We start from the raw sequence: 27750 nt of genomic DNA on the forward strand, positions 1-27750 counted from the left end.
ATAGCAGGGTTATGACAAGATGGTTAAAGTATTTAAAATATTATGGAAATAAGCATAAGGCCAACTAAAACTTTATACACCTTTTTTGTGATACATTTTTATTGAAAAATGTACTATATATATGATGATTACACCAACCTTGTTTTCTCCTTGTTTTCTTGTTCATTTTAATGCCTGGTACAAATAAAGGTACATTTGTTTGGACAAATACAACGATAACAACAAAAATAGCTGATAAGAGTTTAATTCAAGAGCTGATATCTAGACATTTTCCATGGTTTTCTTGATAATAAACAAAATCACTATCAAGAAAATCATGGAAAATGTCTAAACATTCAACAAAAAATACAACCAGAATGCTTGGCTCTAATAATTTGCTGGGATAAACTGAGCAGAACAGTAAATGAGCACTGATTAACTCCAGATCAAAGAAATGACACGGCTCACCTAATGACGAATCGTCATTCCCATGGGATCCTAGAATGGACAAAAGTTTCAAATAACATGAGAGGTAATGAAGATGCGATAAAATCAACCGGCTTCGATGGTTTATTATAATGATTAAGTTGCATATTAACTTATTTTTTTAGTAATTTTCCTTTTCATTCCCCACATGACTCTTTGGACTCAATGAAAAGATGAGTGTTAATTCAAAGGAAAAAAGCTCCTTCATGCAACGACATAGAAACCATGAGACGGATGAAAGTCAGAGAAAATGACACAGTAATACCTGAGGAAAAGGCATTCTCTTGATAGCCTATTTTCTGCCTGAATGCTAACATGTTAATAGTTGCTACACCTCATCTCATCTCACTGGCCTTGCCAATAAACCATGCAGGAGCTTCATGATTTTATTCTTTAAAAATCAGTCCACCTTCAAATATGGTGATGCTGTTATGGATCATAAATCTATAACAGATAAATCCATAACAATCTTTGATCTTCAAAGCATTCCAGCGCTATGATTTGGATCTACTGCATGGATTTCATTTAACGCCTTTCAGCAGCACACAGGGAAAGAACCTGATTCAACTGCTTCTGCATCCGCAAACAGCTGGAAAGAAATAGTTCATTATGTTGTTACACTCTATGCTGCTCTAATGAGGCTGCTGACATTTAAAAATAAATTTTTCCACGGTAGATTTTCTTCTGATGAATTTAAAGCATCTTTGCGAAATGGCAGCTTTAGGTTTTACGTTTAAAGGGGACTTATTACACTCACTTTCAAGGTTCATACCCATATTTTGGGTTTCTGCTAGAACATGTTTACATGCTTTAGAATAAAAAAATGTAAAAAATTCTCATACTGTCTGTCTGTCTGAATATATACATATTTTCACCCTCAGTCTGAAATGCTCTGTTTTAGCGCCTGTCTCTTTAGACCCACACCACCGTACTATTCATACAGCCAGGAAATGACTGTACGACACTGTAGCAGCACTTTTTAGTATCAGTAGCGCCTTTCATAGTGCAAATGTCCCGCTATATTGCCGGAAAGATCTGAGCTGGCTTTTCACCTTACGGCGTTCATAGTGATCCCACAAAGGCGTGATATCCGTGCCCTTTCATAGTGCAGTCTGGCGTTGGGAACAAGGTGGGAGGAGACAATAGTAGCGTGCAACAGAGCAGCAGCAGAGTTGCACAGTAGCACGATGCCAATAGGCTACACAGTTAGCTCTGTAGCAGTGCAGTGTGTATAGCTGCAACAGCATGTGTTTAATGAGTAACCTCTGTTTGTTTACAACAAGCACTGGACACTCAGTGGACAATTAGTGATGCCGGTTTGTTTACAATAAGCAGCGGACGCTGTGCCCAGTTAGCGACGCGACTGCAGTTGTTTTGCAGCTGCTGAACAGTGATTGGATGACTGTCGGACCAAGTCGGAGGTGTGTGTTAGACGTCACACGTGGCGTCAAATATTCCACCTTGCCAGGATGGCCCATTAATAGTGGTCCCGCCTCCAACAGTCCCAACAATTTTCCGCCTCCAGAGGTAGTAAAATTGGTGCGATCACTTGATCCCAGCATCCTGCTTCGGGTGCATTCATAGTGCAGGCGAGACGTTACAGAGCCGTAAATGTCCCAGCATGAAACGGCACTATAAAAGGGGCTCCTGTGACATCACAGCGTTACAGAATTACTGAAGGTTCATTTAAAGAAACAGTAATTTAATACAGGCTGTGTGCATTTTTCCTTTCACTGTACTTAAATAGCACCTTGACCTGCTGTATAATCAAAACACATGGAAATCAATTTCTAACAATATGGCACCCTTTAAAGAGGTGTTTTGACATTTGATAATGTACTCAAATGTGCAAAATGTTCACTTCATCATGATTTCAACTCTCATCAAAGCTGGTCACAGAGGACCATGGCCACGCCGACAGCAGAGTCTGCATTTTGTCCGTACACCACCGGCTGAGGAAATGCCTTCTCCACCTCCTGCCTCAGCACCTCATTGCGAGCAATGGCGCTCCCACTTCCCACAATCCTGCTGACCCCCGCCTGCTGCAGACGCTCCGCAGGCATCATGGAGGTGATGTTGTCCAGGACTCCACGGCACAGCGCCCTGGTCACATGTCCCAGAGAGATGTTGGTAGTGGAGATGTTGGTCGCTTGACCCAGGCAGAGAGGATCGTGTCTCTCTCCCAGGATAGTAGGACTCACCATCAGGTCGCTTGTTTCCTGATTCAGGGCGCAGTGAATCAGCTTCTCATACAGGCACAAATCACTCATCTCCGCACCTGTGAGAGATGAGAGAATTAATCTAACATTTGGATGAAACACTTTAAATGGAAGGCATCAGACTTTGACTGGAAGGCAGCAAGTCTTAACAGGTTTAAAGTTGATCATAGTCACCATCTTTGCTTTGCACATTAGCACACTAACAAAGGTAATAAAGGACAAAGTGCAATTAGATAACAGTATATAGGAAAGCATGGATGGATAACGGCAAAAACACTCAATAAACCAGAAGTAGGTACAAAATATCAACTGATTCATGACCAATTGCAACTGCACTGTTTTCCAGATACAGTTACCTGATGATTCTGCAAGAGGAAAAGTCAAGGGAGCATCAAAGTGATTATTATTTATCCTGAGGGGAACATCAATGTGTGCACTCCATCTAGTAGTCTTGTCAGAATCATTTTTATTGCCAAGTTGGTTTTCACATACAAGGAATGTGCTGTGGTGTATCGGTGCATAAGAAGAAACAAGCAAAAGATAAAGAAATATATAGAATAAAAATAGTAGAAACAATATTTACAAATGGAATTATTTAAATGAGGGACGGAGCTGTGTAATCAGGAGTGTGCAAATACACAGTATTAATGATGAGGCCAGATGCAGAAGGGAGGAAACCGTTCTTATGGCGGGATGTTTTGGTCCTGATGGACTCTCCTGCCAGAGGGGAGTGTCTGTGTCCAGTTTGGGAGGGGTCGGCTACAATCTTGCCTGCATGCATCAGAGTCCGTACAGGCCCCGGAGAGATGGCAGATTAAAGCCGATCGCCTTCCCTGCAGACTAAATGATACGCTGCAGTCTGACCTTGCCCCTTGCAGTATCAGATGGTGATAGAGAAGCTGAGATTGGACTTGATGATAACAGTGTAGAAGTGACATCATCATCGTCTTTGGCAGATTAAATTTCTGCCGCAGGGAAAGCATCCTCTGCTGGCCTTTTTGATGTTCAGCTCCCACTTCAGGTCCTGGGTGATGATGGAGCCCAGGAAGTGGAATGACTCTACAGTGGTGACTGGGGAGTCACAAAGGGGGATGGGGGGCAGGTGAGGCTGGGCTCTTCCTGAAGTCCACAATCATCTCCACTGTCTTTAGAGCTTTGTCCAAGATTGAGACAAGGCCGAGTAAAAATGCAGTCGATTCCAAGACGAGACCGAGACCTTCAAAAAGTGGTCTCGAGACCAAGACCGATCTCAAGTACTACAACACTGGAGCTGAAGTCCACAAACAGGATCCTGTCATAGGTTCCTGCAGAGTCCAGATGCTGGTGAATGAAGTGGGCCATGTTCACAGCATCGTCTACAGACCTGTAGGTGAACTACAGGGTGTCCAGGAATGGGTCTGTGATGGATTTGAGGCGCTTAAAGGACTTCATGACAACAAAGGTCGGGACGACAGATCTGTACAGGCCGGACCAAAGTGATGAACAGAAGCTGCGACATCTAGAATCACACTACCAGCATGGCTAAAAAATACTCACCAAGGTCTTTCATCCAGGATGTGAGCATCTGCACAAAGGTGGCCAGAACATTCCCTCCGTTGAGCGAAGCTGCCACCGCCAAGTACGAGTCGTCAAAGTAAGGGAAGTAGGAGATGGAGGAGGCAGGCTGTGGGCTATCTGGAGGTTTGAAGTCAGCTGGCATGGCGAAGGTGAGCTGGGCCGAGGTGCTTATGTTAAGAACTGAGAAATAAGAATAAAAAGATACAAACTGTAATCGTTTAGGCATATTAAATTACATCTTTAAACACAGTGTACACAGTGCACAGTGTCCTTTATTGTCAAGTTTTCTTAAATTCAAATGTGTTAAACCTCTTTTTAACTACTGAAGCTTTATCAGTCATGCAATAGCAAAAGAATTCTAATGGATGCAAGATATCATGTTGCTGCTGTAATGAATTATTTAATCCAAAGTGCATGAACAGTAAGAGTAATGCATTCACTGTAAGTGTTCCTGAACTTCCTGTTTCACCTGCATCTGTTCGCGCACTCATGCAGGAGTAGACAGAGCACTGGAAGTCTCCCAGGGCGGCCCCTACTGGCGTACCAGCAGGGATACCATGCCAGTCAGAGCACGTCAGTCCCGCCAAGCCACCAGATGGCACACACTGAGGAAGCAGGTGCAAAGGGAAGCCGGCCCCCTTCAGACTAAAGCATGCACACACACACACACACACACACACGTTATGTAGGTTAGGCATAACAACTCTGGACAGTTCACTACAAGCCAAAGTATTTAGTTATTTCAGTTTAAGACCAAGCATGCACAAACTATCAAACATGTGTCATGCATTTAAACTGAACAGGAAGTTCTGCACTTTACATACATGTCTGTATTCCACTGGTTGGTGGAGGTGTTGAAGAAGCCCCAGCTGGCTGCATTCTGGGGCGTCATCACGCACCCGTCCAGACCACACAGCATGGACACCACATAGTCCTGGATGGTTCCTGCAGCTGTGAAGTCCTCAAGGAATTCATGCCTGAAACCAAACATATTTAAAATCACTTTCATAAAACCAAATGGTGCAACAGGTTTTACATCGGATTTTTTAAAATGTGCGTGCTGACCTGTGTCTCAGGTACCAGAAGATTGTTGCACAGCCAAATCCTGTAGCTACGCTGAGATGTGAGTCTGGTTTTGGAAGTGAGGACAGGAAGTTGCTGCTGCAGCGTCCATCCTGCCAGGTGATCAGCTGACTGGTGTCTCTGGCTGTGAAGAAATCCTTCTTGAACCAATCACAACCTGCAAAGAGGCAAGAGATGTAAAAAAAATAAAATAAAATACAGCAGATAAAATAAGCCATATTTTTACCTCATAGTTTTGTTTGGATACAAAAACATCAAACTGGCATGTAATTACAACAATAACAGATCCAAAAGTCTTCGATTCAACCAGCACAGAGCAGTCATTAAAGACAATAGAGCAACAAAGTTTCTATCTGCGTTCCAAATATCATGCCTTTTCTTTTGAATGTATAATACATACTCCATGTAACCATACATACAGTCATGGAAAAAAATATTAGACCATCTTTGTTTTCTTCAAGTTCTTGTTCATTTTTTTTTTTTTTTTTAATATATTTTTTTGGGCATTCTGTAGCTTTATTGACAGGAGAGATTGAGAGTGAAAGGGGGAGACAGAGGGGAAGACATGCGGGAAAGGGCTCCAAGCCGGACCCGAACCCGGGCCGCCCGCCCACGAGGACCGGGCCTCCGTGGTACGCACTCTACCAGGCATGCCACCGGGAACGCCCCAGTTCTTGTTCATTTTAATGCCTGGTACAACTAAAGGTACATTTGTTTGGACAAATATAATGATAACAACAAAAATAGCTTTAGTAGAGTTTAAGAGCTGATATTTAGACATTTTCCATGGTGAGGGTCGAGGAGATTTGTTCCCATGAAGATAGGAGGAGAGTTGAGTGAAGATTACCCGTTCCAGAGATTTGGAGAAGAACAGCAGGAGAGAGACGGGTCTGTAGTTGTCCACTAAGGAAGGATCGAGGGTGGATTAGTTTAGGAGATGATTTATCCTTGCCTCCTTCAGAGAGTTAGGAAAGCAGCCAGTAGTTAAGGAAGTGTTGATAAGATGGGAGAGGAACGGAAAGACGTCCGAAGCAATCGATTGGAACTGGTGGGAAGGGATGGGATCCAGCGGACAGATAGTGGGTCGGGCAGAGGTTACAAGGCTGAGCACTTGAAGAGGAGACAGTGGAGTGAATGCTGAGAGAGTGGGAGATAATGACGAGGAAGGAGGAGAGGCGAGTTGCAAAACTGGATGGGTAAATGACGAGCGTATGTCCTCAATCTTTCCCAAGAAATGATTCACAGTATGTATACAATTGGGACACACTACTTTAACATCACAGGGTGCCTTGAACTTTGACCTTCTTGCTTATGAGGGAAGGCGGCTGGCTTGTGGACTGCAAAATGTGCCTAGATACAGTGGGACATCCTGGTATTTTTGGCATACTATTTTTGACATATTTGTATATATATGTATATTCTATATATGTATAGTCTGTCTGTATAGTATGGTTGTATGCATATTGAAACAGTCACTGGCTGTTTAAAGGGGAAGAAGAATGTGGTACCTGCAAAAGCTCCTCAATTCATTTTAAAAATGCATCTTAAAAAGACATTCAGTATTACAAACTGTATAATCAGTGTATGTCAGCAGGCAACATCAACATCTCTCGCTTCTTGAATAGATTCTACTAAATCCCCATGGCGACGTTAACAAGTTAATGTGTTTCTAAAGCTTGTGGTCTGGTTAATCATTACAGGAAATGTTGTCCCACAAACTGAAAATCATTAGTCTCTAGAGTCAGAGGAGATTGTTGCAAGTCATACATGCATACACTTACTGCATTACCTGACCTGCGATAATAAAAAAGTAAATACAGTAGGAAACAGGAGATAACCTTTTAAAAAATATATCAATATATTTTTAAATGTGATGTGGAATTAGACCTTACTACGGTTTGTCATATTTATATCTTTTGGAATGTTTGTTATTCTTTTCTCATATAAATATATCTATTACAGAAAAAGATTGGCCTTTTTTATTTCATTGGCTATTTTTATTTAAGATATTTTTTTATTTAAATGTGCACTTTATGGAGCTTTGATTTTTTTTTTTTTTAAAAAGGTACTCCTGTTGTTATATAGTATTTATGTTCACTTAAATAAATGCTACTTGTGACATGTCATATTTGGCTTTGACTTTGACTGAACATTTGCTCTCACTTTGCGATAAAAATATTGGGATATTTATCGTATATCGATATTCAGCCTAAATATATTGGAATATGACTTTTGGTCCATATTGCCCAGCCCTACCCTGATCTGGAATTTGCATTTCCAGCATATATCATTTCACATAAAACAAGTTTGCACAAATACAATATGTTGCATGAAATCAACACAAAGGAAACAGTAAAAGGAGAGAGGCATGCAGGCCATACCAGTGATACCCATAACACATTCCCCCTGTGTCACCAATTGTGTAAAACAGCAACAGGGCAGTTGGTAAAAAGACCCTAAAAGGTATGGAAAGGAGTGATTGTGAGCTAATGGCCTTTTGCAGCTCATTCCATGCCCAGGGTGCACTAAAAGAGAAAGCAGTTTTACTAAGCTGAGTGCACCCTGGGGATATTTAAAAGAGTCCGATTTGTTGATGTTGTGCTGTAGTTGCTAATGTGAAAGGATAAAAAGTTGGAGATACAAGTAGGTGGTTTGCCTATAAACGTCTTGGCAATAATACAAACATGTTCACATGGCCGGTTCTAGCCATGTTAGTGCCCTAGGTGAGATGTGAGGAGACCTAATGGATATTAAAAGTACTAAATCAGTGAAAAACATTTAGCTACAACAAAAACTCTTCACGTTATAATGTGACACTGATCTAGGGCTGGGCCTAGAGTCATATCCCAATATATTTAGGCTGAATATCAATATATGATAAATACCCTGGCATTTTTATAGCAAAGTGAGAGTAAATGTTCAGTCAAAGTTAAAGCCAAATATGACATGTGACAAGCAGTTTTATTGAAACCGTTTATTAAAGTGAACATAAATACTATATAACAACAGGAGTACCTTTTAAAAAATCAAAGCTCCATAGAGTGCACATTTAAATTAAAAAAATCTTAAATAAAAATAGCCTATGAAATTAAATAGGTCAATCTTTTTCTGAAATAAATATATTTATATGAGAAAAAAAATAACGAATTTTACATATACATAATATTACAAAAGAACTAAATACGAAAAACCCTACTAAGGGCAGAATTTATATATAAAGAAAGAAAAAAAACTACATATCGATATATGTGATATGGTCTAACTCCATATCACATTTAAAAATATATTGATATATTTTTATATCAATATATCGCCCAGCCCTACACTGATCCATTTTTGGTTTTATGGCCTAGAAGCATAGACTGTATAGGGTCCAGCAGTAATTGGCTGCCAAACAGTTGCAAGAAAAAGTATGTGAACCCTTTGAAATTACCTAGTTTTCTGCATTAATTTGTCATAAAATTCTAACTCCCAAGTATAGACAAACACAATGTGATTAACCTAATACTACACAAACAATTATAATATGTCATTTTTATTGAACACATCCATTAAACATTTATAGTGATGGTGGAAAAGTAAGTGAACCCTTAATTTAACAACTGGTTGAGCCTCCTTTGGCAGCAATAACCACAACCAAATGCTTCAGCTCAGACATATTATTAGGATGTCTGGTGTGAACTCTCTCTGAAGTCATTCCACAGCATCTCTGTTGGACTGAGGTCTGGGCTCCGACTGGGCCACTCCAAAAGATGGATTTTATTTTTTAAGTCATTCTGTAGTAGATTTACTTTGATGTTTAAGGTCCTGCTGCATCACCCAACTTCTACTGAGCTTCAGCTGGCAGACAGGCACCCTGACATTAACCTGTAGAATAGCTTGATAAATTGGGTATTCATTTCCCCTCAATGATAGCAAGAGGTCCAGGCCCTGAGGCGGCAAAACAGTCCCAAGTCATGATGCTCCCTCCATCATACTTCACTGTTGGGACGATGTTCTCAGATTGGAACGCAGGGCCCTTTTTGCAACTGTAGTTTTGCACATTTATTAACATATTGAGGGCCAGGACCATCAATCTAACTTAACTAACATCTCTATAAACAATGACTCTAGATTTCCTCTATGATTTTAACACTTAACCCTCTAGTTATGCTGCAGGTCAAATTGACCCATTTCAAAGTTTAAAAATCTTTTTTAAAAAAAGTTAAAAGTATTTTTTCCTAAAATTAAATTTAAAAAAAATCAATGTCATGTTACACTATTGTATTTTATATGTAGGTATTTCCAATGTACATAAAAATAGATTAGACTTGAACCATGATCTATGAGAGGCAAAGAACACCATGGCACTAAATATTTACTGAAATGGTTCTTAATGGAGTTAATGATGAAATACAAACCATATTTATTGGGATTTTTTTAGTTTCGGACATTTTTGTATAATTAAACATGCCCCGGGTCAAATTGACCCATGAACATTATTGCTGTTTCTGAGATAGGAAAATAACAGGAGGGTTAAAACGACTTAAATAATGATGACATCTGTCTGTTTCACAATTTACCACACCTTATAAAGCGCAACAGCGCGCATGCATGCAGGCGGAACTTACCGCTCTTTGCTTTCCAGAATAAAACCCCGTGCATCTGTCCGGACAGTCCGATGCTGCTGACCTGCTGCAGTTTGTCTCTGGGCAGCAGGCCGATGCACCGGTTCAGAGTGTCTATGATGCGACCGGTCTCCTGCTCTCTCGCCTGCGGGACACACGGCCAGGTTACACACACAGGAGAGACACACAGTAGTGTTGCTGAGCTGAATGGTTACATAAAGTTGTGCGGTACGTGAACGCACTCACCTTTATCCCGCGATCGTCGATTATATCAGACGTAGTTGGCAAAGTGTGGCTCGCAGCCACCGATCTGGAGCCAGTTTCTATTAAAACGGCTTTTACCGACGTGGTGCCCACATCTACACCCAGGATATAGGCAGACATGTCTGCTCATGAAACCCTCTTGATGAAATGCTGTGGCACTCAGCTGAGCGGCATCATCACAACAAGACAAAGTCAACTCTGCTGCATTCAGGACAACGTAGGAAATTTAAACTTAAGTTAACTTTAGTAATAACTTCAAACTAATAAGTCGTCACCCTGTTAAAATAATCGCCTAACTCATTTTTTCAAGTTTTGCAGGAAACACAAAAAACTTCACCAAAAGTGTAACATATGACATTTATTGATCATTTCACTCAAAAAGGATGTAACAAAGGATGGCTATTGGCATAGTAATAACACTGTGTGGAAATCATGTAACTTAACACTTTATTTTGAAGGTGTCTACATAAGAGTCACACAAGCCTGTCAGAAACATGACATGACAAGTATCATGAGCATTAATGTTACTTCAAAGTGTCATTAATGTTCATGACACATTTCATGTCATGTTTATGACACGCTCATGTCACTCTTATGTAGACACCTTAGAGTAAAGTGTTACCAATATTAGTGTCAACAATAAAACACTGATCAACTAAACTGATAACTAAACAATCTCCCTCTAGCTCTTCTTTGCTGGGTTCTTATCTGATTCCTATGAATGTGGCAAATTGTCAAAGAAGTGATGATCTAAAAGGGGTAAAATCAATGGAGGCTCACAGGTGAGGTTGAAAGAATAAACGTTAGTCATGAGATTAAGCATTGTGACATGAGCTGGGTCAAGAACTCAAAAATAAGTGTAAAGTTGGTGGTACAGAGTTGGAGTGAAGTTCACTAACAAGGTGAAACACAGAATTGGGTGATGATGTTTTGCTACATGCTTTACAAAAGTTCAAATCAAGAAAGGGAACAGTAAACTTAAAAGTAACAATAGAAAACTAGAAGAACTACTAGAAAACACAGTGAACTGAAATAGTTAATGTAATAATGTGCCCCCCCCCCACTTCTGAAATCAAAATTTCGTCCCTGCTACCTCCGATTACCTGACCCAAGAACAGGAAATCATTGTGAAAGTCCTTTTACCCTATCAGAAAAGGTAGAATTTTCTATTTTCTAATGGACCGAGAACGCACCGAATAGCTACGATACCCACAATGCATTGCGAATCTAGGAACATGGCTACCTCTTGTCTGTGAGTGTTAACCAAACGAGAATGAATGTGCTGTTTCCGTGCCATACCTACTGACATCAACTGGAAAACAGTCTAATATCCAAGTTTATGCAGTCTCTCTGACAGATTATGTTTTTGTAATCGTGCTGTGAGGAGCCGACGAGTCCCTGTGGTTATTTCCGGTAAGAACCTGTCATTAGAGAGCATCTGCGGAGCTAATAATGCTAACGTTAGCCTGTTAGCTCCATCGGCTGTTAGCACTACATGCTACACACAGCCGCACAGTTTAGTGTATTAATCAGACTGTACTGGCTAGAGTCTTTTTTTGTTTATTTTAAGGTGTTTTAAGTGCCTGTTTTGTACCTTTATGTCCTAGCCAGCTAACAATTTAACATAATTGTCATTGTGGTTATCAACCAATGCTAGCCAAGCTAAATTCGACCAAAGCTGACTGGACGCTTGCTTTTTATCGTCTTTTTCACTCTTATACGTGCTTATTAATGTATCAAGACATCTGTCGAGGATTGTCCTAATTCCCCATAGTGGTGTGTGTTAAACTGTCTAATGCATGCATAACGTTAACCCACTGACAGGCCCGTACTAACGAGCTTTTCTCATGTAACAGAACTGTGTCCCAAGTCAGACACAGTTCGCTAAGATTCTATCAAAATTTCGCATTAATTACTAATAAATGACCGTGTTGTGCTTCCAATTAATTCAATGGTGTGAAATTAAAGTCTAACTACTTATCTTTTGAACAGTATATTGTTTTAACTGTGTACGTTAGGCTTGGGTTTAATAGAGTCGGTATAAGGACGCTAACGCCGGTGTTGTGCCGTATTATAAGCACCCCTGCCGTGAAAAGCACCCCCTCGTGTATATATATATATATATATATATACACACACACACACACTCACATAAACACATACTTAGGAGTTTATATTCAATGATAAGTAGACCAAGAAAAAAAACAACACACTGACACTTCAATATACATATATATATATGTATATATGTGTATATATATATATATATATATATATATATATATATATATATGTATGTATGTATGTATGTATGTATATATATATATGTATGTATGTATATATATATATATGTATGTATATATATATATATGTATGTATGTATATATATATATATGTATGTATGTATGTATGTATATATATATATATATATATATATATATATATATATATATATATATATACATACACTCACACAAACACATACTTAGGAGTTTATATTATATATATTTACAAATATTATGGAAGACAACACAGTAAGCAGGCTATTAATTAATGACATCAATAACCATTTACCCGATTTTTGTTATCTGTGACTGTGATTGTGGGAAAGTATGACTATTGTGGAATCCATGAGCGCATTTAAACATGAATCATTAACACAAAACTGGACACTAAACAGAACGTGACATGGAATGAGAATATCATTTTTGTCATTGTGTGTACATTGTCATTTGTAGTAAATTAAACATGAGCATTTAGTCCTTTTTGACATTTACTCGTGAATAAGAGATCTGTGTTATATTAAGAGATCTGAGGGGGTGCTTTTCACGGCAGGGGTGCTTAATACGGCACAACACCGGTGAATTAACCTTGTGCTGACTGTTTCCCAAATCGGACACTTTCATCTCCTCGCTGTAAAACAATAAAACAAAAAAATGTGAAAACTGAATATCTAGGACTTTGAGAAACTGGGATGGACCTTTTTTTTCCTTGTACTTTTTTTTTCATTTTATAGACCAGCATGGTTAAATGAGAAAGTAACAAATCAGTGTACATGTTATCATCATATGTCCAAAGTAAAATTAATAGTTGTCAATATGTATGTATGTATATGAATCTTCCTTGTCAGTGTAATATGTAATTGTGTTATTATTACTCATGCAGTTATGAATGGGTTTTTAAATCCCTCACATTTGATTATCTCAAATCTGGGATCAGAAAATCTTGAGCTAGAAATTAAATTAGTGTCTATAAAATAAATATAGTGGAGTAAAAAAAACAACAGTGTTTTACAACTGTACAGGGTTGGGGTCATTTGAGTAAATGTACCTATTTTTGTGTCTGATTCTCTCCTGAAACAGGAACACCTTCCAGTGATAGCTGACCAGAGCCAAGATGGCAGGAGTTATAGCCAAGCGAGAGGGACCACAGTTCATCAGTGAAGTAGCTGTAAGGGGAAACGCCGCAGTGCTGGACTACTGCCGCACCTCTGTATCCGCTTTGTCCGGTGCAACAGCTGGAATTCTTGGGCTGACTGGACTGTATGGCTTCATTTTTTATTTCCTCGCCTCTTTTCTCCTCTCCCTACTGCTCATTCTCAAGGCCGGACGGCGGTGGAACAAATGCTTTAAATCGAGGCGGCTGCTCTTCACAGGGGGCCTCGTTGGAGGTCTTTTCACTTACGTCCTGTTCTGGACTTTCCTCTACGGAATGGTGCATGTGTACTAAAAAAATGTCCACCACAGATAACCCTGAATTAACCCTATCTAATGCTATGTAAACCAACAATATTGTCTGCCCTGCTGTTTGTAGATAAGCCATTAGTAAAAAAAAAAAAAAAAAACAACAACTGTTGATTAACCAGAGGATGTGTCAATAATTATAGTATGAATAAACTGTTACACATGTAGCGGTAACTATGAACTAATTTAACCTGTAACTCTCACTCAGTGCTCAGTTACCTCCCTACCAGGATAAGAGCCACAGTTATGATAATGTAGGTTGTAGTGTAACATAGATCAAAACAGAGTTTATCCATAGAAGATGTATGCACTTTGCATTATGTTTCATGTACAATACTCGCACAGATAAATTGAGAAATCTGATTACTGTTTAAAATAAACACATCTGTACAACTTGTTTGTATACATTGTTATTATTAACCAATTTGTCTTTCACGCAGTGTCATTTGTTGACATGAATTAACATGACAAATACATTTGTTTGCAACAATAAAGACCATTCAATAAATAGTAACAGGAAGAACAAACAAGGAGTCCATGCACTTCAATGTCTTGCACCAGTCATCAACAGTCAGCCAGTACATCAACAGTCGACTAGTAGCACATCATGACTGTATTCCACAGCTTCACAAGTGTATTATAGCATAAGATTGTGTTAGAGCCATTGCATGGCCGATTTCATCTATAACTAGTTTTCCAGCACAAGTTGTCATAGTAAATGAGCTTTAACTTTTTTTTAAAAATGTGCCTAATGGAGCCAAATCGACTGAAAAAAGTCACATTTAGCCTCGCCTAGTTGCTAAACTGCTTTATACAGGTGCATCTCAATAAATTAGAATATGATGGAAAAGTCCATTTCCAGTTGTTCAAGTCAAACAGCCCCAACCAAGTATTGAGTCATATAGATGGACATACTTTTCAGAGGCCAACATTTCCATATTAAACATACTTTCAAAAAAATTGAATGCAGACACTGAATTTTTAGGTCTTAATTAAACGGAAGCCATAATCATTATTAGAAGAAATTAAATAAATTAAGATATGAAATGTTTCATTCTGTGTGTAATGGATCTATATAATGTGTTATTTCCACTTGAATTGAATTACTGACATAAATAAACTTTTGTACGATATTCTAATTTATTGAGAAGCACCTGTAGAACATGCCCCAGCAGTGTTTACGAGTACGCTCACATTTCTGTCACAGCATAGGTACCTGACACATTTGACTGAAATACCAACAATTAAGACCATTTACACATTTTCTTACATATGGCTTCCAAGTGCTGTTTTTAAAGGGGCTGTTCACACCAACATCAAAAATTCATGTTTTTCTCTTATCTGTAGTACTTCTTCTCTAATGAGTTTCAGAGTGTTGGACACATCAACCATGGAGACTACTGTGTTTCTCTCTTTACTCAGCATACATTTATATTTCCTATATGAAAAGATTAGTTCTGGAAGACACTGCTGTTGAGTTTTTGTAAAGGTATTTTTTGGTGCTTTCTGCACCACAAATTAAAATCCATCTAGTTCCACTATATTCAAGAGAATGCAGACATCTCTACAGCTGATATCTTTATCACTCTAAAACTCAGCAGAACAATCTATATTAACACTACAGGTTAAAGGAAAAATATGTGTGTATGTTTTGGGGGTGAACTGTCCCTTTAAACATTTCTCCTGGAATTTATGCTTAAAAAATAATTACATTTTCTTTTTGCAAATTGATTTAGTATAAATATTTTTTTAACTTTATTGGCCTACAATGTCTATTTTCCTTAACCCAATTCTACACATTTAAGGTTCACGAATCTATGAAGTCTAATATTTTTATTGTGATTTTTAGACTTTAGCCCATAAATTGAAAAAATATTAATTAAGGCCCATCATACAGGTACATCTCAATAAATAAGAATATAATGGAAAAGTCAATTTCCAGTAGTTCAAGTCAAACAGCCCCAACCAAGTATTGAGTCATATAGATGGACATACTGTTCAGAGGCCAACACTTCCATATTAAAAATACTTTTTAAAAATTGGTCTTTTGTAATATTCAGATTTTTTGAGACACTGAATTTTAGGTCTTCATTAAATGTAAGCCATAATCATCATAATTAGAAGAAATTAAATAAACTAATGGATCTATACAATGTGTTATTTCCACTTTTTGAAGTGAATTACTGACATAAATAAACTTCTCTATGATATTCTAATTCATTGAGATGCACCTGTATATTCCTCAAGCTGGAAATGATGCTTAATTAGTCTGATCAACAGCCAAAAAAGCCATTAGATAATGATTTTATGACATCAACAAACAAAGACATAATTATTTGCCTTTGTAAAGCAGAAATCTGCAACATTAATTTGGCAATTCACTTTAAGTCTTAGATTAATCCTTTTGTGTCACTTTGCTAATTGCATCAGCATAACCACAGTACTGTTGCATATCACTTTTTATGGACCTGTTGTTATCTCCCACAGCCCAGCTTTGGACCCTGACCCAGCCACTGAAAACCACCTTTCTGTGTATCTCTACATCAGCTTCCTGGCCCACTTACACAGTGTGGAACATGAACATTTCTCTGGACCGACATATCTTTAGTCAGGACAAGCATCACTCAAGCTAGTGGCGTGCCAGCAGTGGTGCCAGTAGGTGAGAAGTGGTCCGACTTTTGGTTCCACCTCTTGCAGACCACTCCAGGTGATTTGACATCCTTTGCATGCAAACTTAATTATGTGAAGAGAAGGTGATGTGATGCTTTGACTCTGCACCTTGGGGAGACAGATTGGCAGAGTATCGCTGTCCTGTGTTGCGTGGAATGGTGGGACCCCGTTTGTCCACAGACAGCTGGTTCTCTGCAGTGGCATCAGGTCCCGCAGTGGCTGCGGTTTCCTCTGGCTTTTTAGTAGAGTTGGCGGCGTCTTTCTCTGCAGCTGGTTTCCTGGATCTCTTTTCCCGGTGTCCTGTCTTCCCATCCTTGGGTTTGGTCCTGTCTCTCCTGTCACATACAGGATGAGAGAGAAGTGCTTATAATGTGATGATTAGGCCTGTCCAAGGTTATTATAGTTAATGAAAACTAACAAAATAACGAAAACTAGAATTGAAAAAACATTTTTGTTAAATTAAATAAAAACGAGAGTTTTTTAAGAAACGATAACTAACTGAAACTGCATTGTGTGGTTACAAAACTAACTAAAATTATAGTGAAAAGGTCCCTTGTTTTCTTCAACTTATTTCATACATAACTAAAACGAACTGAATTTGAAATCAAAAAATCACAACGAAATTAAAACTAAAACTACTGAAAAATCCAAAACTATTATAACCTTGGGCCTGTCATGATAACACATTTTTTAGGACGATATATTTTCCCAGAAACTTTCACGATAAACAATAGTTTTTTGTGTCAATATTGTATTAGTTTTATAACGATATTAGAGCATAATAAGTACATCCTTTTTCCACAGCAATGGATTTCTAAATCTCGAGAATATGAAACATTGGAATTTAAATGTGGAAAAGAAATATTAAAACATCCTAGATAAATAAAACATTAATAAATAAAACAAATAAAACAGACTAACAAAAATATAAAGCTAGATAAACCTTATGGATTATATTCTTTTATTATTAAAATAACATATAAACAGCTGGAGTGGCTGCTTGGGAAATATAGTTTTTTTTGGCAATTCATACTGCCTGTCAAGCATTTGCCGCATTACTTTAAACAACACAAAACAGCACAAAATGTCAATATATTGAGTCCAGAAAAAAAATATTGTGTCCATTTTTATATATTGACAATAAGTTGATATAGTAATTATCGTGACAGGCCTAGTGATGATCAGGGTTTGGTTCTGATTTAAATTTAAAAAAAACTGTAAATACAGGTCGTCATACTTAAAGTTGATGATTTCAAACTTCCTCTCTCGGTAGAAGGAGCTTGTGTTCATCAAGTACAGTAGTATCATATCACATACAAAGGATCCCTGAAATAAAAAAACAATATGTATTAACATATATACATAATATGTTAATATGACGTCTTTTAAACTTATTGGCATCATCAATTATCCACTGACATATCAACATAATATTTTAGTAAATTACTCACTATACCCAGCAGGGCAACACCCGAGCCAATGGCAATTATTGTGGGCACAATATTGAATTTCCCAGCCTGTAAAACAATAACAGGCATTCACTGCAAGTCTGTTACCAGAATCAGGTCGTTCCTTTTGAAAGAGAAAAATATCATATTGCTGCTGTACCTGGCCATTGATCATTATATCGAAACGAATCCCGTACACTTTATACAAAGTGCGATAGGTTTCACCATTTTGATCCTTGTAATACCTGGCGTACCTGTAGTTGATATAAACAATAGAACAGGTTAGACAGAGAGAACAGTCTGGTTGACACTTTTGCTTCTTGTTTAATGCCTGAATACCTGAAGTTGTACCCTGATGTGACCGAGTTGTTCAAGTGCATGTCCAGTCGGGTAAAGCTGTAGTGTGGATTACACTCAGAAGCGTCTTTATCCAGGTCACAGTTCCACTCAATAAGAATACCAACAGATCCACCCTGATGGACAAAAACAGTCACTTTGTGAATATTAGAGCAGTAGGCCTGTCACGATAATTACTATATATCGACTTATCGTTTGATAAATAAAAATGGACACAATAGTTTTTCTGGACTCAATATATTGTCGTTTACATGAGTGACTTTTTGTTCTTTTTTGTGTTGTGTTTAAAGTGTTGCTGCAGATGTTTGACAGGCAGTATGAACTGCCAAAAAAACCTATATTTCCTGAACAGCAATTCCAGCTGTTTATATGTTATTTTAATAACAAAATGATATAATACATAATGTTTATCTCAATGCATGTTTTGTTAACAGAGCCTGATAGTCTATTTTGTTTGTTTCGGTTGTAGTTTATGTATTTATGTTTTATTTATATAGGATATTTTAATATTTCTTTTCCACATTTCAATTCCGATGTAATATTCTCGATATTTAAAACTACATTGCTGTGGAAAAGGATGTACTTATTATGCTCTAATATCGTTATAAAACAAAAAAAAACATCAATACAACGATACTATCTTTTATCGTGATAGTTTCTGGGAAAATATATCGTCTTAAAAAATGTGTTATCGTGACAGGCCTATAGAGCAGCCTCACACATTTAACTGAAACTCTTGGTGAAACTGACACACTCTGTGTTTGTTTACTTTGGATTTTAACCCTCTGAGACCTGCAGGATTGCTGGAGATTTCAGCCAACATGACTGTCTTTCTGACAGTAATCAGTTAAATCTGGATTAATTACAGACTTGTTCCTAAACCACAATAACAAATAAGCAGACCATCCCCCTGAGAGAGCCAATCAAGTGGCAGTGATTTCATAGAAAATGTCTGTTACTGGACATCAGATGCTGAACAAGTTTCTCTATCAGTTCCCAGAACAGTTTTCCATCCCATAATCTCCTCAAGAAATCTGCCATCATAGAGTGATGACAAGAGACTGTTTTTGTCCTGATTTTCATCAATGCAGCTGCCTCTCAATTATAGCTATGACAGTTATTACTGCAATCACAAGCAGCGAAAAAAATCAATTTTCATCATTCATAAATATGGTGGTTGATAAATGTTAATAACTGTGAGGATGCCAGGAACTGAAATTGCTCCCACACACAACTGGCACATTATGACTTTTGTACCATAGCAGCCATTTCTTGGAAGTCATGTCCAGCCCAGCTGACCAGATCTCCGAGGCGGAAGATGGGACAGTAATGGTGGTTCTCTCTGTCATAAGAGCATCTTCTCAGGTAACTGTCGTCAGAGGTATCAAGGACGTTGGACCTAAGAGGTCAATATAGAAGACATAAGGCATGTGTTGGATTTACAGGAACTCTGGAAAACAGTCTTATTTTTACATGAAACATCATGCAGTGTTGTGTTTATCCTTTGAATGGTTCAATTTTCCAAACCCAGAAAAAAATTCCTTCCTATTAGGGCTGGGCGATATTGACCAAAAGCCATATCCCGATTTATTTAGGCTGTATATCGATATATGATATATATCCCGATATTTTTATCGCAAAGTGAGAGCAAACGTTCAGTCAAAGCCAAATATGACATGTCACAAGTCATTTTATTGAAACTATTTATTTAAGTAAACATAAATACAACAGGAGTACCTTTCTTTAAAATCAAAGCTCCATAAAGTGCACATTTAAATTTAAAAATATCTTAAATAAAAATAGCCTATGAAATAAAATAGGCCAGCTTTTTCTGAAATAAATATATTTATATGACAAAAGAATAAAGAATGTTACAAAATAACTAAATATGACAAACCCTAGCGAGGGGAGAATTTATATATAAAGAAAGAGGGAAAAATGGAACTTTATGGATATATGCAGTATGGTCTAATCCCATATCACATTTATTCGCCCAGCCCACCCGAGTTTAAAATTTGGAGTTATCAGGTGTGGCAAAATATGTGCTGGAGAATCCGAGACAGACTAAGAAACACCAGGTCCTGCCAAGTCAGAGTCACTGAATTCTCTCAACTGCTCATATTGCCATATTTGACCTTTCGATGTTAGTCTTGGACACCATTACTGTCTTTTACAATCTCTTACTTGGAGCTAAATATGAATATTTCTGACAGAAGAGATATCCTCTACACCCACCTACTTACAGCAGCAGTTTACAGTGTATGTATGTCAATCAATCCACACCATTACACCCTCTGGCTGGATGTGTTACACTATAAGACGTGTAGTGCTGCCAGCCATTTCACGTCACACCCATTGAGAGGGATTTGTATTACCAGCCGATCCCTATTAAGCAGAAGCATATCAAGATTAGTGAGGAACCATAAGAGGGATGGCTGTGTAATTAGAATAAGACCCTGATAGATGAATTAGCGGTTGTTGTGGCATCTCTCTGCTTTCTTGCAGGACTTGAACAGACATCAGCAGAGAGGACATTAGCACAGCTCCATAGGCTAGACCAATCTGATCGGACACCTGTCCAGTGCAAGGCCCGGTGTCAAGGACGTCTCAGATGACTGTTTCACTGTCTCACTGAGTGCAATGCACAGGCTGGTATAAATAGAAGGCTCTCTGCACCCTAAAACTATTTAAAGCAGCCATTGGGACACGTATATCCCCCTCAGCTCACTCAGCAATCTGTCACGATGCCTTTAAACCATAGGCACACCAGCAATCAGCACCACTCACAGACACTTACTTGGAGAATTCAAACTTTGGGAACCTGATGAAATTCTTGATGTAGATGGTGAAGTTTTCTGCTTCGCTCAGTAAGGGCTCTCTGGAAGTGAAAGAGACAGGCAGCTGTGTGAAATAAAAACAAAACAAGTGGAGCTGACAGGCTGCATTAGTAATAAATAGAACCTGTGAAATATCTCGGTCCCTGTGAGGGATCAGAGTGAGTGTCAGTGTAGTAGCACTAAATGGCACTTTTCCAGAGTTCTGCAAAGAGAGGGGTCTCACGTGGGTCTTTTGCTGTACTCGACAGGACACCAGGCGTGGATCTCACAGGTCCCAGTGCTGTTCAAGCACAACCCGGTCTTTATCCCTGACAGACAGAGCAAAGATGCTAAAATAAGACCATCTTTTATAGAGTGTGCACTGTTGTGTGATGAAACATGTATAATATTCATGCAAAAGAAAATGTCAGTCAATGTATGACGTAATTAAAATGACAAAGTCATTTTAATTACGTCATAACTTTCTGTCAGCAGTGAGTTTATACATTAATGGATTACTGAATGTGTCTTCACCTCCAAAATGTCACTCAAAGAAACATGGACCAACCAGGAAGAGACTCAAAATGACTACAAAGAAACATGTAGTCTGTTTGTGTCTCTTTGTAGTCATTTTTAAAAGAGGCCAAAACAACTGCAAAGAAATGCTAAATGGCACAAGAGACAGAAAGAGACTCACAATAACTATGAAAAAAGAAGCAAAACAACTACAACAAAGAGACACAAAATGACTACAAAGAGACACAAAGTAACGACAAAGAGACACAAAGCAACTACAAAGAGACACGAAGCAATTACATAGAGACACAAAACGACTACAAATAGACACACGATGACTACAAAGAGACACAAAGCAACTACAAAGAGACACAAAACAACTTCAAAGGCACAAAATGACTACAGAGAGACACAAACTGACTATATAGAGACATAAAACTACTACAAGGATACACAAAATGTCTACAAAGAGACAAAATGACTGTAAGGAGACACAAAGCAACTACAAAGAGACACAAAATGACAATGTAAAAAACTAAATAAATCTTACTCCTATGTAAAAGAGGTTTTGGGGCCTTTTGCATGTCTGTGCTCAGGGGCTCATCGTCTTAGATTCCCCCCATGAGTTTAGAGTAGAGGCCAAGACATGACATGAGTGCTTCTTATGAAAGCCTCAGCCACAGATTTTATATGTAAACCTGTAAACTTGCAGATCAGATTTTGAGTCGAGTGCAAAGAACGATCCTCACCATGGCCAGCGATTACACTCTCCCCATCGACACAGTCATCATCACTCTGACATCGTCCATGTTGCACCTTGAAACTCTAAGATATGAAAATGTAATTGTTGGACATGGTTATATGGCTCTATATAATAATGAAATTGTGAGATTCACCCTCCTCTGTGTACTCACCTCAGCACAGAACCCCAGCCTCTGATTGGGGGTCTCGATGTAATTTGTTACTATGAAGAAGACCTGCTCACCCTACAAGATACAATTAGGTCCAGACGGTGAGATTGAGAAACAAAAGGTTAAACAAATTACACTCCTAAGAAGGTCATTATTGTAAATGTGTGGTGACAGATGCTGAGGCTAATGATATCCTCTGAAGCAGACATCCAATAGCTTCATAATCTCTCCTGACAGGAGAGTAATTGGGGAGTGCTCTGACATCAATATTAGCATATAGATAGATAGATAGATAGATAGATAGATAGATAGATAGATAGATAGATAGATAGATAGATAGATAGATAGATAGATTCATTTTCTTGTTCATTTTAATGCCTGGTACAACTTAAGGTATATTTGTTTTGAAGAATATAATGATAACAACAATAATAGCTCATAAGGAGCTTAATTTAAGAGCTAATATCTAGCCATTTTCCATGTTTTTCTTCATAATAACCAAAATCATTATCAAGAAACCCATTGGAAATGGCTAGATATCATCTCTTAAATTCAACTCTTATGAGCTATTTTTGTTGTTATCAATATATTTGTCCAAACAAATGTACCTTTAGTTGTACCAGGCATTAAAATGAACAAGAAATTAGAGAAAACGGGTGGTCTAATCATTTTTTCCATGACTGTAGATAGATAGACTCACATTCGGGGGTATGACATAATCTTCTGCACTCCACAGGTGAAGCCCTGACTCAGAGCTGTTGGTCAGTGTAACACCTTTAAGTTTGGTGATGACTGATGTCTGGATGGCCTCCTCTCTCTCCTGGTAACCTTTCTTCATCACAAACACCCACCTGAGACATTCACAGAGACACTCATTAGTTCTAATAGACACTTTGGATGATCAACATGTGTGTGATGAATCAGTATAGCATTTGGGATCCCTTGCTGAGCAGCCAGTTTGTGACCATGTGGTCCAGGGTTGACAGCACACACATCATAACTGTCATTAAGTGTGTTCACCAGCATGTGGCAGATGAAATGAGTAATGTTAATGTGTAAATGTATCCTGGACTACATCAGAGAACATTTTATGCATCTGAAATTGTTTCAGGTGACAGCCACAAAAAATGCAAAATGCACAAAAATGCACAAAAATACCACAAAGTCTCAGACATGACATGGTAATAAACCAGTGCATAGGAACATACAGGTGCATCTCAATACATTAGAATATGATGAGAAAGTACATTTATTTCCAAAGTTTAGGTATTCAATAAATGTAAGCCATAACCATTATAATTAGAAGAATTAAATAAAGACATGAAATGTTTCATTCTGTGTGTAATGGATCTATATAATGTGTTATTTCCATTTTTGAATTGAATTACTGACCTAAATAAACTTTCTATGATGTTCTAATTTATTAAGAAGCACCGGTAGATAACCCTCTCTAAGCTGTACATGCCAGAGAGCCATATATGATTATTTTTTTTTAATAATCTGCAGCGACTCAATTTGCCACAAATAACTTTCACAAACAATTAAGTTCAAAAGGTCAAACCAGATACAAGCAGCCCTCCCCATGCTGCCCCAGTCACCTGCTCACTTTTCATCATTTCTCGCACACATCAGCATGGCATCACACAGTGACATAACTTCCTGTCTCTACAGCAGTTTGACACATTCATGAATGCATCAAAAACTCTTTAAAGTTTAAAAACCCTGTGTCCCTGCGACTTTAACAGCAACAAAGTCAACGCTTTCGGGAAGCTCAACTATTTTTAACTTTGTGAATCACTTTCTAAAAGGTTACCTCATTCCATGTCTGAAAAAAGAAAGCGGGCACGCATTGCACCTCACCCGATTATGTATCCCAGCACGGCCAGCTGATAGAGTCTAAATAATATCCCGATTTTCCTGTTTTCGGCGATGACATATTTCTCTGTCTTGTAGTTGAGGAGAGACACGAAGAAGGCTCCCCAGCCTGCCATTCCTCCCGCACGGTGGACCCGAGTGAGGCAGCAGCTCCAGGCTCCCAGCTGATATATACAACTGCTTCACTTGTCATGACACGGACAGACCCACTGGAGAGGGGCTTGTAGACCCTGATAATGTAATAAATTACCGATAATGTAATAACCCCGATAATGTAATAAAAATCTGCACTTGAGTCGATTGAAAATGTAATAAAAACCTGATAATGTCATAACTTCCCGATAATGTAATAAAGTGCATTTCCCAATAATGACTACTTTTTACCACTTTTTACCAATAATGTAGCTAATAAAGTATAACACCAAGCACCTTTAGATTTCAAGAAGCTGTTGAATGTTAGAGAGGCAGGTAGCAATGGTGGAAAGTAACTATGTACATTTACTCAAGTACTGGACTTAAAGTACAATTTTGAGGTACTTTTATGTACATTTTATGTAACTTTATACTTCTACTCCACTACATTTTGAGGCATATATTGTACTTTTTACTCCTCTACATTTAGTTGACAGCTTTAGTTACTTTTCAGGTCAAGATTTAAAATGAAAAACATGATACATTTAAAATGATTACCCATTTTTATAAATTAAACCACTTAAAAGTTTATTAGGTAGTTTAAATGAGCGGAGTGGTGTCATTTCACAGTGTGGTATTAGTACTTTTACTGAAGTAAAGGATCTGAATACTTCTTCCACCACTGTCCTTTTTACTTTTTACTTTTTTAAAAACTTTTTTTTCCAACTATTTTTTTAACCTTTTTTTTTATTTTTATTTTTTAAACCTTTTTTTTTATTTTTATTTTTTAAACTTTTTTTATTTATTTTTAATTATTTTTATTTTTTTAATTAATTTATTTTTTTCTGCGCAATGCGCATGCGCAGCTTTTTTCGCTTCTGCGCATGCGCGGCCTCTGCGCGCTTCTGCGCATGCGTGACTTTTTTCCGCTTCTGCGCATGCGCGGGGTTTCCCCGCTTCTGCGCATGTGCGGGTTTTTCCGTTTCTGCGCATGCGTGGCTTTTTCCCGCTTCTGCGCATGCGTGAATTTTTTCGCTTCTACGCATGCGCCAAAGCCGCGCATGCGCAGAAGCGGGGAAAAACACGCATGCGCAGAAGCGGAAAAAACCCGCGCATGCGCAGAAACGGGGAAAACCCGCGCATGCGCAGAAGCGGAAAAAAGCCGCGCATGCGCAGAAACGGGAAAAAGCCACGCATGCGCAGAAGCGGAAAAAACCCGCACATGCGCAGAAGCGGGGGAAAAGCCGCGCATGCGCAGAAAAATAATTTTTTTTTTTTTAAAAAGTAAAAAAAAAAAAAAAAGTAAAAAAAAAGTTTTTAAAAAAAAGTTTAAAAACAAAAAGTTTAAAAACAAAAAGTATAAAAAAAAGTTTTAAAAAAAGTTTTAAAAAAAGGAAAGAAGTAAAAAGGACAGTGGTGGAAGAAGTATCCAGATCCTTTACTTCAATAAAAGTACTAATACCACACTGTGAAATGACTCCACTCCGCTCATTTAAACTACCTAATAAAGTTTTAAAGTGGTTTAATTTATAAAAATGGGTAATAAGTTTAAATGTATCATGTTTTTCATTTTAAATCTTGACCTGAAAAGTAACTAAAGCTGTCAACTAAATGCAGAGGAGCAAAAACTACAATACAAGCCTCAAAATGTAGTGGAGTAGAAGTATAAAGTTACATAAAATGTACATAAAAGTACCTCAAAATTGTACTTTAAGTCCAGTACTTGAGTAAATGTACATAGTTACTTTCCACAACTGCTACCTGCCTCTTCTAATTTATACATATCAGTTAAGAGTCCTCCTTCAGACACTGTATGAGGATTAAAGGGATAGTTTATGCATTATTATACAAAACTTGGTACAATTATTGTCAATGCCCTCCTGAGGATAACCCTTTAAGGTTGCATTGATCGGCCCCTAGGTGGCGCTCTGGTGGCAGTCTAATTTCATATTTGGCACTGTGCCAAATATGACTGTAGCTTTGGTCTTAGATTTGGGATTTTTAGATTTTTATCACTGAATGGCTTTATGTCTGATTCTCTCCTATAGATCTCTGTGTGGTTTAGACCTCTATCATGCAGGGGTCAACATCTAACCACCTGCCAGAAAACTTCTTATCTGAGTACTGGTTAGATGAACAAGTTTGGGGGACTTTGGGATTAAAAATGTGTAGTTGGGCCCTTAGTGACCCTCAAGACACCTCCTACTTGAAGCACTCCAGGTGCATCTCAATACATTAGAATATGATGGAAAAGTCCATTTCCAGTAGTTCAAGTCAAACAGCCCCAACCAAGTATTGAGTCATATAGATAGACTTTTCAGAGGCCAACATTTCCATATTAAACATACTTTATAAATTTAGTCTTTTGTAATATTAAAAAAGTTTTTGAGACACTGAATTTTAGGTCTTCATTAAATGTAAGCCATAATCATTATAATTAGAAGATATTAAATAAGTTAAGACACTAAATGTTTCATTCTGTGTGTAATGGATCTATATAATGTGTTATTTCCACTTTTTGAATTGAATTACTGACATAAATAATATTTTCTGTGATATTCTAATCTATTGAGATGCACCTGCATACCTGCAGTGCACATAGCGGTGGGGGCCCTCCACACGACAGCGCTTGAAGATTAGTTTGTTTGTTTTTTATCCCTGCAAATCCAAGTTTGCTTTAGAAAAAATTTCACAGCAAGGAAACGTGAAGGATTTGCAAGCGTAACATTTTTGACACACACATGTATTTCATGATGGATTTACTCGCAAATAAACATCTTTGCTTTTAAAACCTTTTCAGTTTCATTGCATAATAAAAACACAAAAGGATTTGGATCATGACTTTTTTCCTCTGTCCAATTCAAACAACCAGTTTGGAAGGGGTCCTGCTGAACATGCACTCTTACTTTAAACCATAGATTTGTATAGTGCCAGAGGAAATGTGTTACCGCAGCTTCATGGAAATTGAGTGTTGGGAGTTCTACCCATGTCTATGGTCTACCAGTAAGCTAGTGACCTCTAGTGGTTCAATGTGACATTTCTTTCTTATTTGAATATCCTATGAATACAGTTAGATCTGAAATCCTG

At 38.0% G+C, this 27750-nt stretch overlaps 3 protein-coding genes across 3 annotated transcripts; 1 reads left to right on the forward strand and 2 right to left on the reverse strand.

The window, feature by feature from the left end:
- Window positions 1-55: 55 nt before the first annotated feature.
- Window positions 56-10379, reverse strand: shpk (sedoheptulokinase). Its single transcript, XM_059350955.1, has 7 exons — window positions 10178-10379; window positions 9935-10076; window positions 5307-5481; window positions 5066-5218; window positions 4711-4886; window positions 4221-4421; window positions 56-2743 (listed from the first exon to the last, which is right to left on the reverse strand). The coding sequence occupies exons 1-7, from the start codon at window positions 10313-10315 to the stop codon at window positions 2349-2351; spliced, it is 1380 nt and encodes a 459-aa protein (XP_059206938.1). The 5' UTR covers window positions 10316-10379; the 3' UTR covers window positions 56-2348.
- A 1005-nt stretch (window positions 10380-11384) lies between these two features.
- emc6 (ER membrane protein complex subunit 6) lies at window positions 11385-14331 on the forward strand. Its single transcript, XM_059351314.1, has 2 exons — window positions 11385-11608; window positions 13558-14331. Exon 2 carries the CDS (start codon window positions 13592-13594, stop codon window positions 13922-13924), a length of 333 nt encoding a protein of 110 aa, XP_059207297.1. The 5' UTR covers window positions 11385-11608; window positions 13558-13591; the 3' UTR covers window positions 13925-14331.
- Window positions 14332-14341: 10 nt separating this feature from the next.
- On the reverse strand, window positions 14342-24662 carry p2rx5 (purinergic receptor P2X, ligand-gated ion channel, 5). The gene is made up of 12 exons (XM_059351302.1): window positions 24517-24662; window positions 23357-23507; window positions 22660-22731; window positions 22495-22570; window positions 21474-21558; window positions 21211-21291; window positions 19671-19812; window positions 18396-18529; window positions 18217-18310; window positions 18060-18125; window positions 17846-17934; window positions 14342-16943 (listed from the first exon to the last, which is right to left on the reverse strand). The coding sequence occupies exons 1-12, from the start codon at window positions 24645-24647 to the stop codon at window positions 16673-16675; spliced, it is 1392 nt and encodes a 463-aa protein (XP_059207285.1). The 5' UTR covers window positions 24648-24662; the 3' UTR covers window positions 14342-16672.
- Between the last annotated feature and the right edge of the window lie 3088 nt (window positions 24663-27750).

The sequence above is a fragment of the Centropristis striata genome, chromosome 15 (assembly GCF_030273125.1).
Source record: "Centropristis striata isolate RG_2023a ecotype Rhode Island chromosome 15, C.striata_1.0, whole genome shotgun sequence".
Taxonomy (NCBI): domain Eukaryota; kingdom Metazoa; phylum Chordata; class Actinopteri; order Perciformes; family Serranidae; genus Centropristis; species Centropristis striata.

Coding starts and splice junctions, on each gene's coding strand:
- shpk (XM_059350955.1), bottom strand. CDS start 10,315: ATGTCTGCCTATATCCTGGGTGTAGATGTGGGCACCACGTCGGTAAAA. Junction 4,422..4,710: donor GAGTGCGCGAACAGATGCAG/GTGAAACAGGAA, acceptor CTTATTTCTCAG/TTCTTAACATAAGCACCTCG. Junction 2,744..4,220: donor ATCCTGGATGAAAGACCTTG/GTGAGTATTTTT, acceptor CATCTCTCACAG/GTGCGGAGATGAGTGATTTG.
- emc6 (XM_059351314.1), top strand. CDS start 13,592: ATGGCAGGAGTTATAGCCAAGCGAGAGGGACCACAGTTCATCAGTGAA.
- p2rx5 (XM_059351302.1), bottom strand. CDS start 24,647: ATGGCAGGCTGGGGAGCCTTCTTCGTGTCTCTCCTCAACTACAAGACA. Junction 21,559..22,494: donor GAGTGTAATCGCTGGCCATG/GTGAGGATCGTT, acceptor TCTGTCTGTCAG/GGATAAAGACCGGGTTGTGC. Junction 18,126..18,216: donor ATATAATGATCAATGGCCAG/GTACAGCAGCAA, acceptor ATTGTTTTACAG/GCTGGGAAATTCAATATTGT.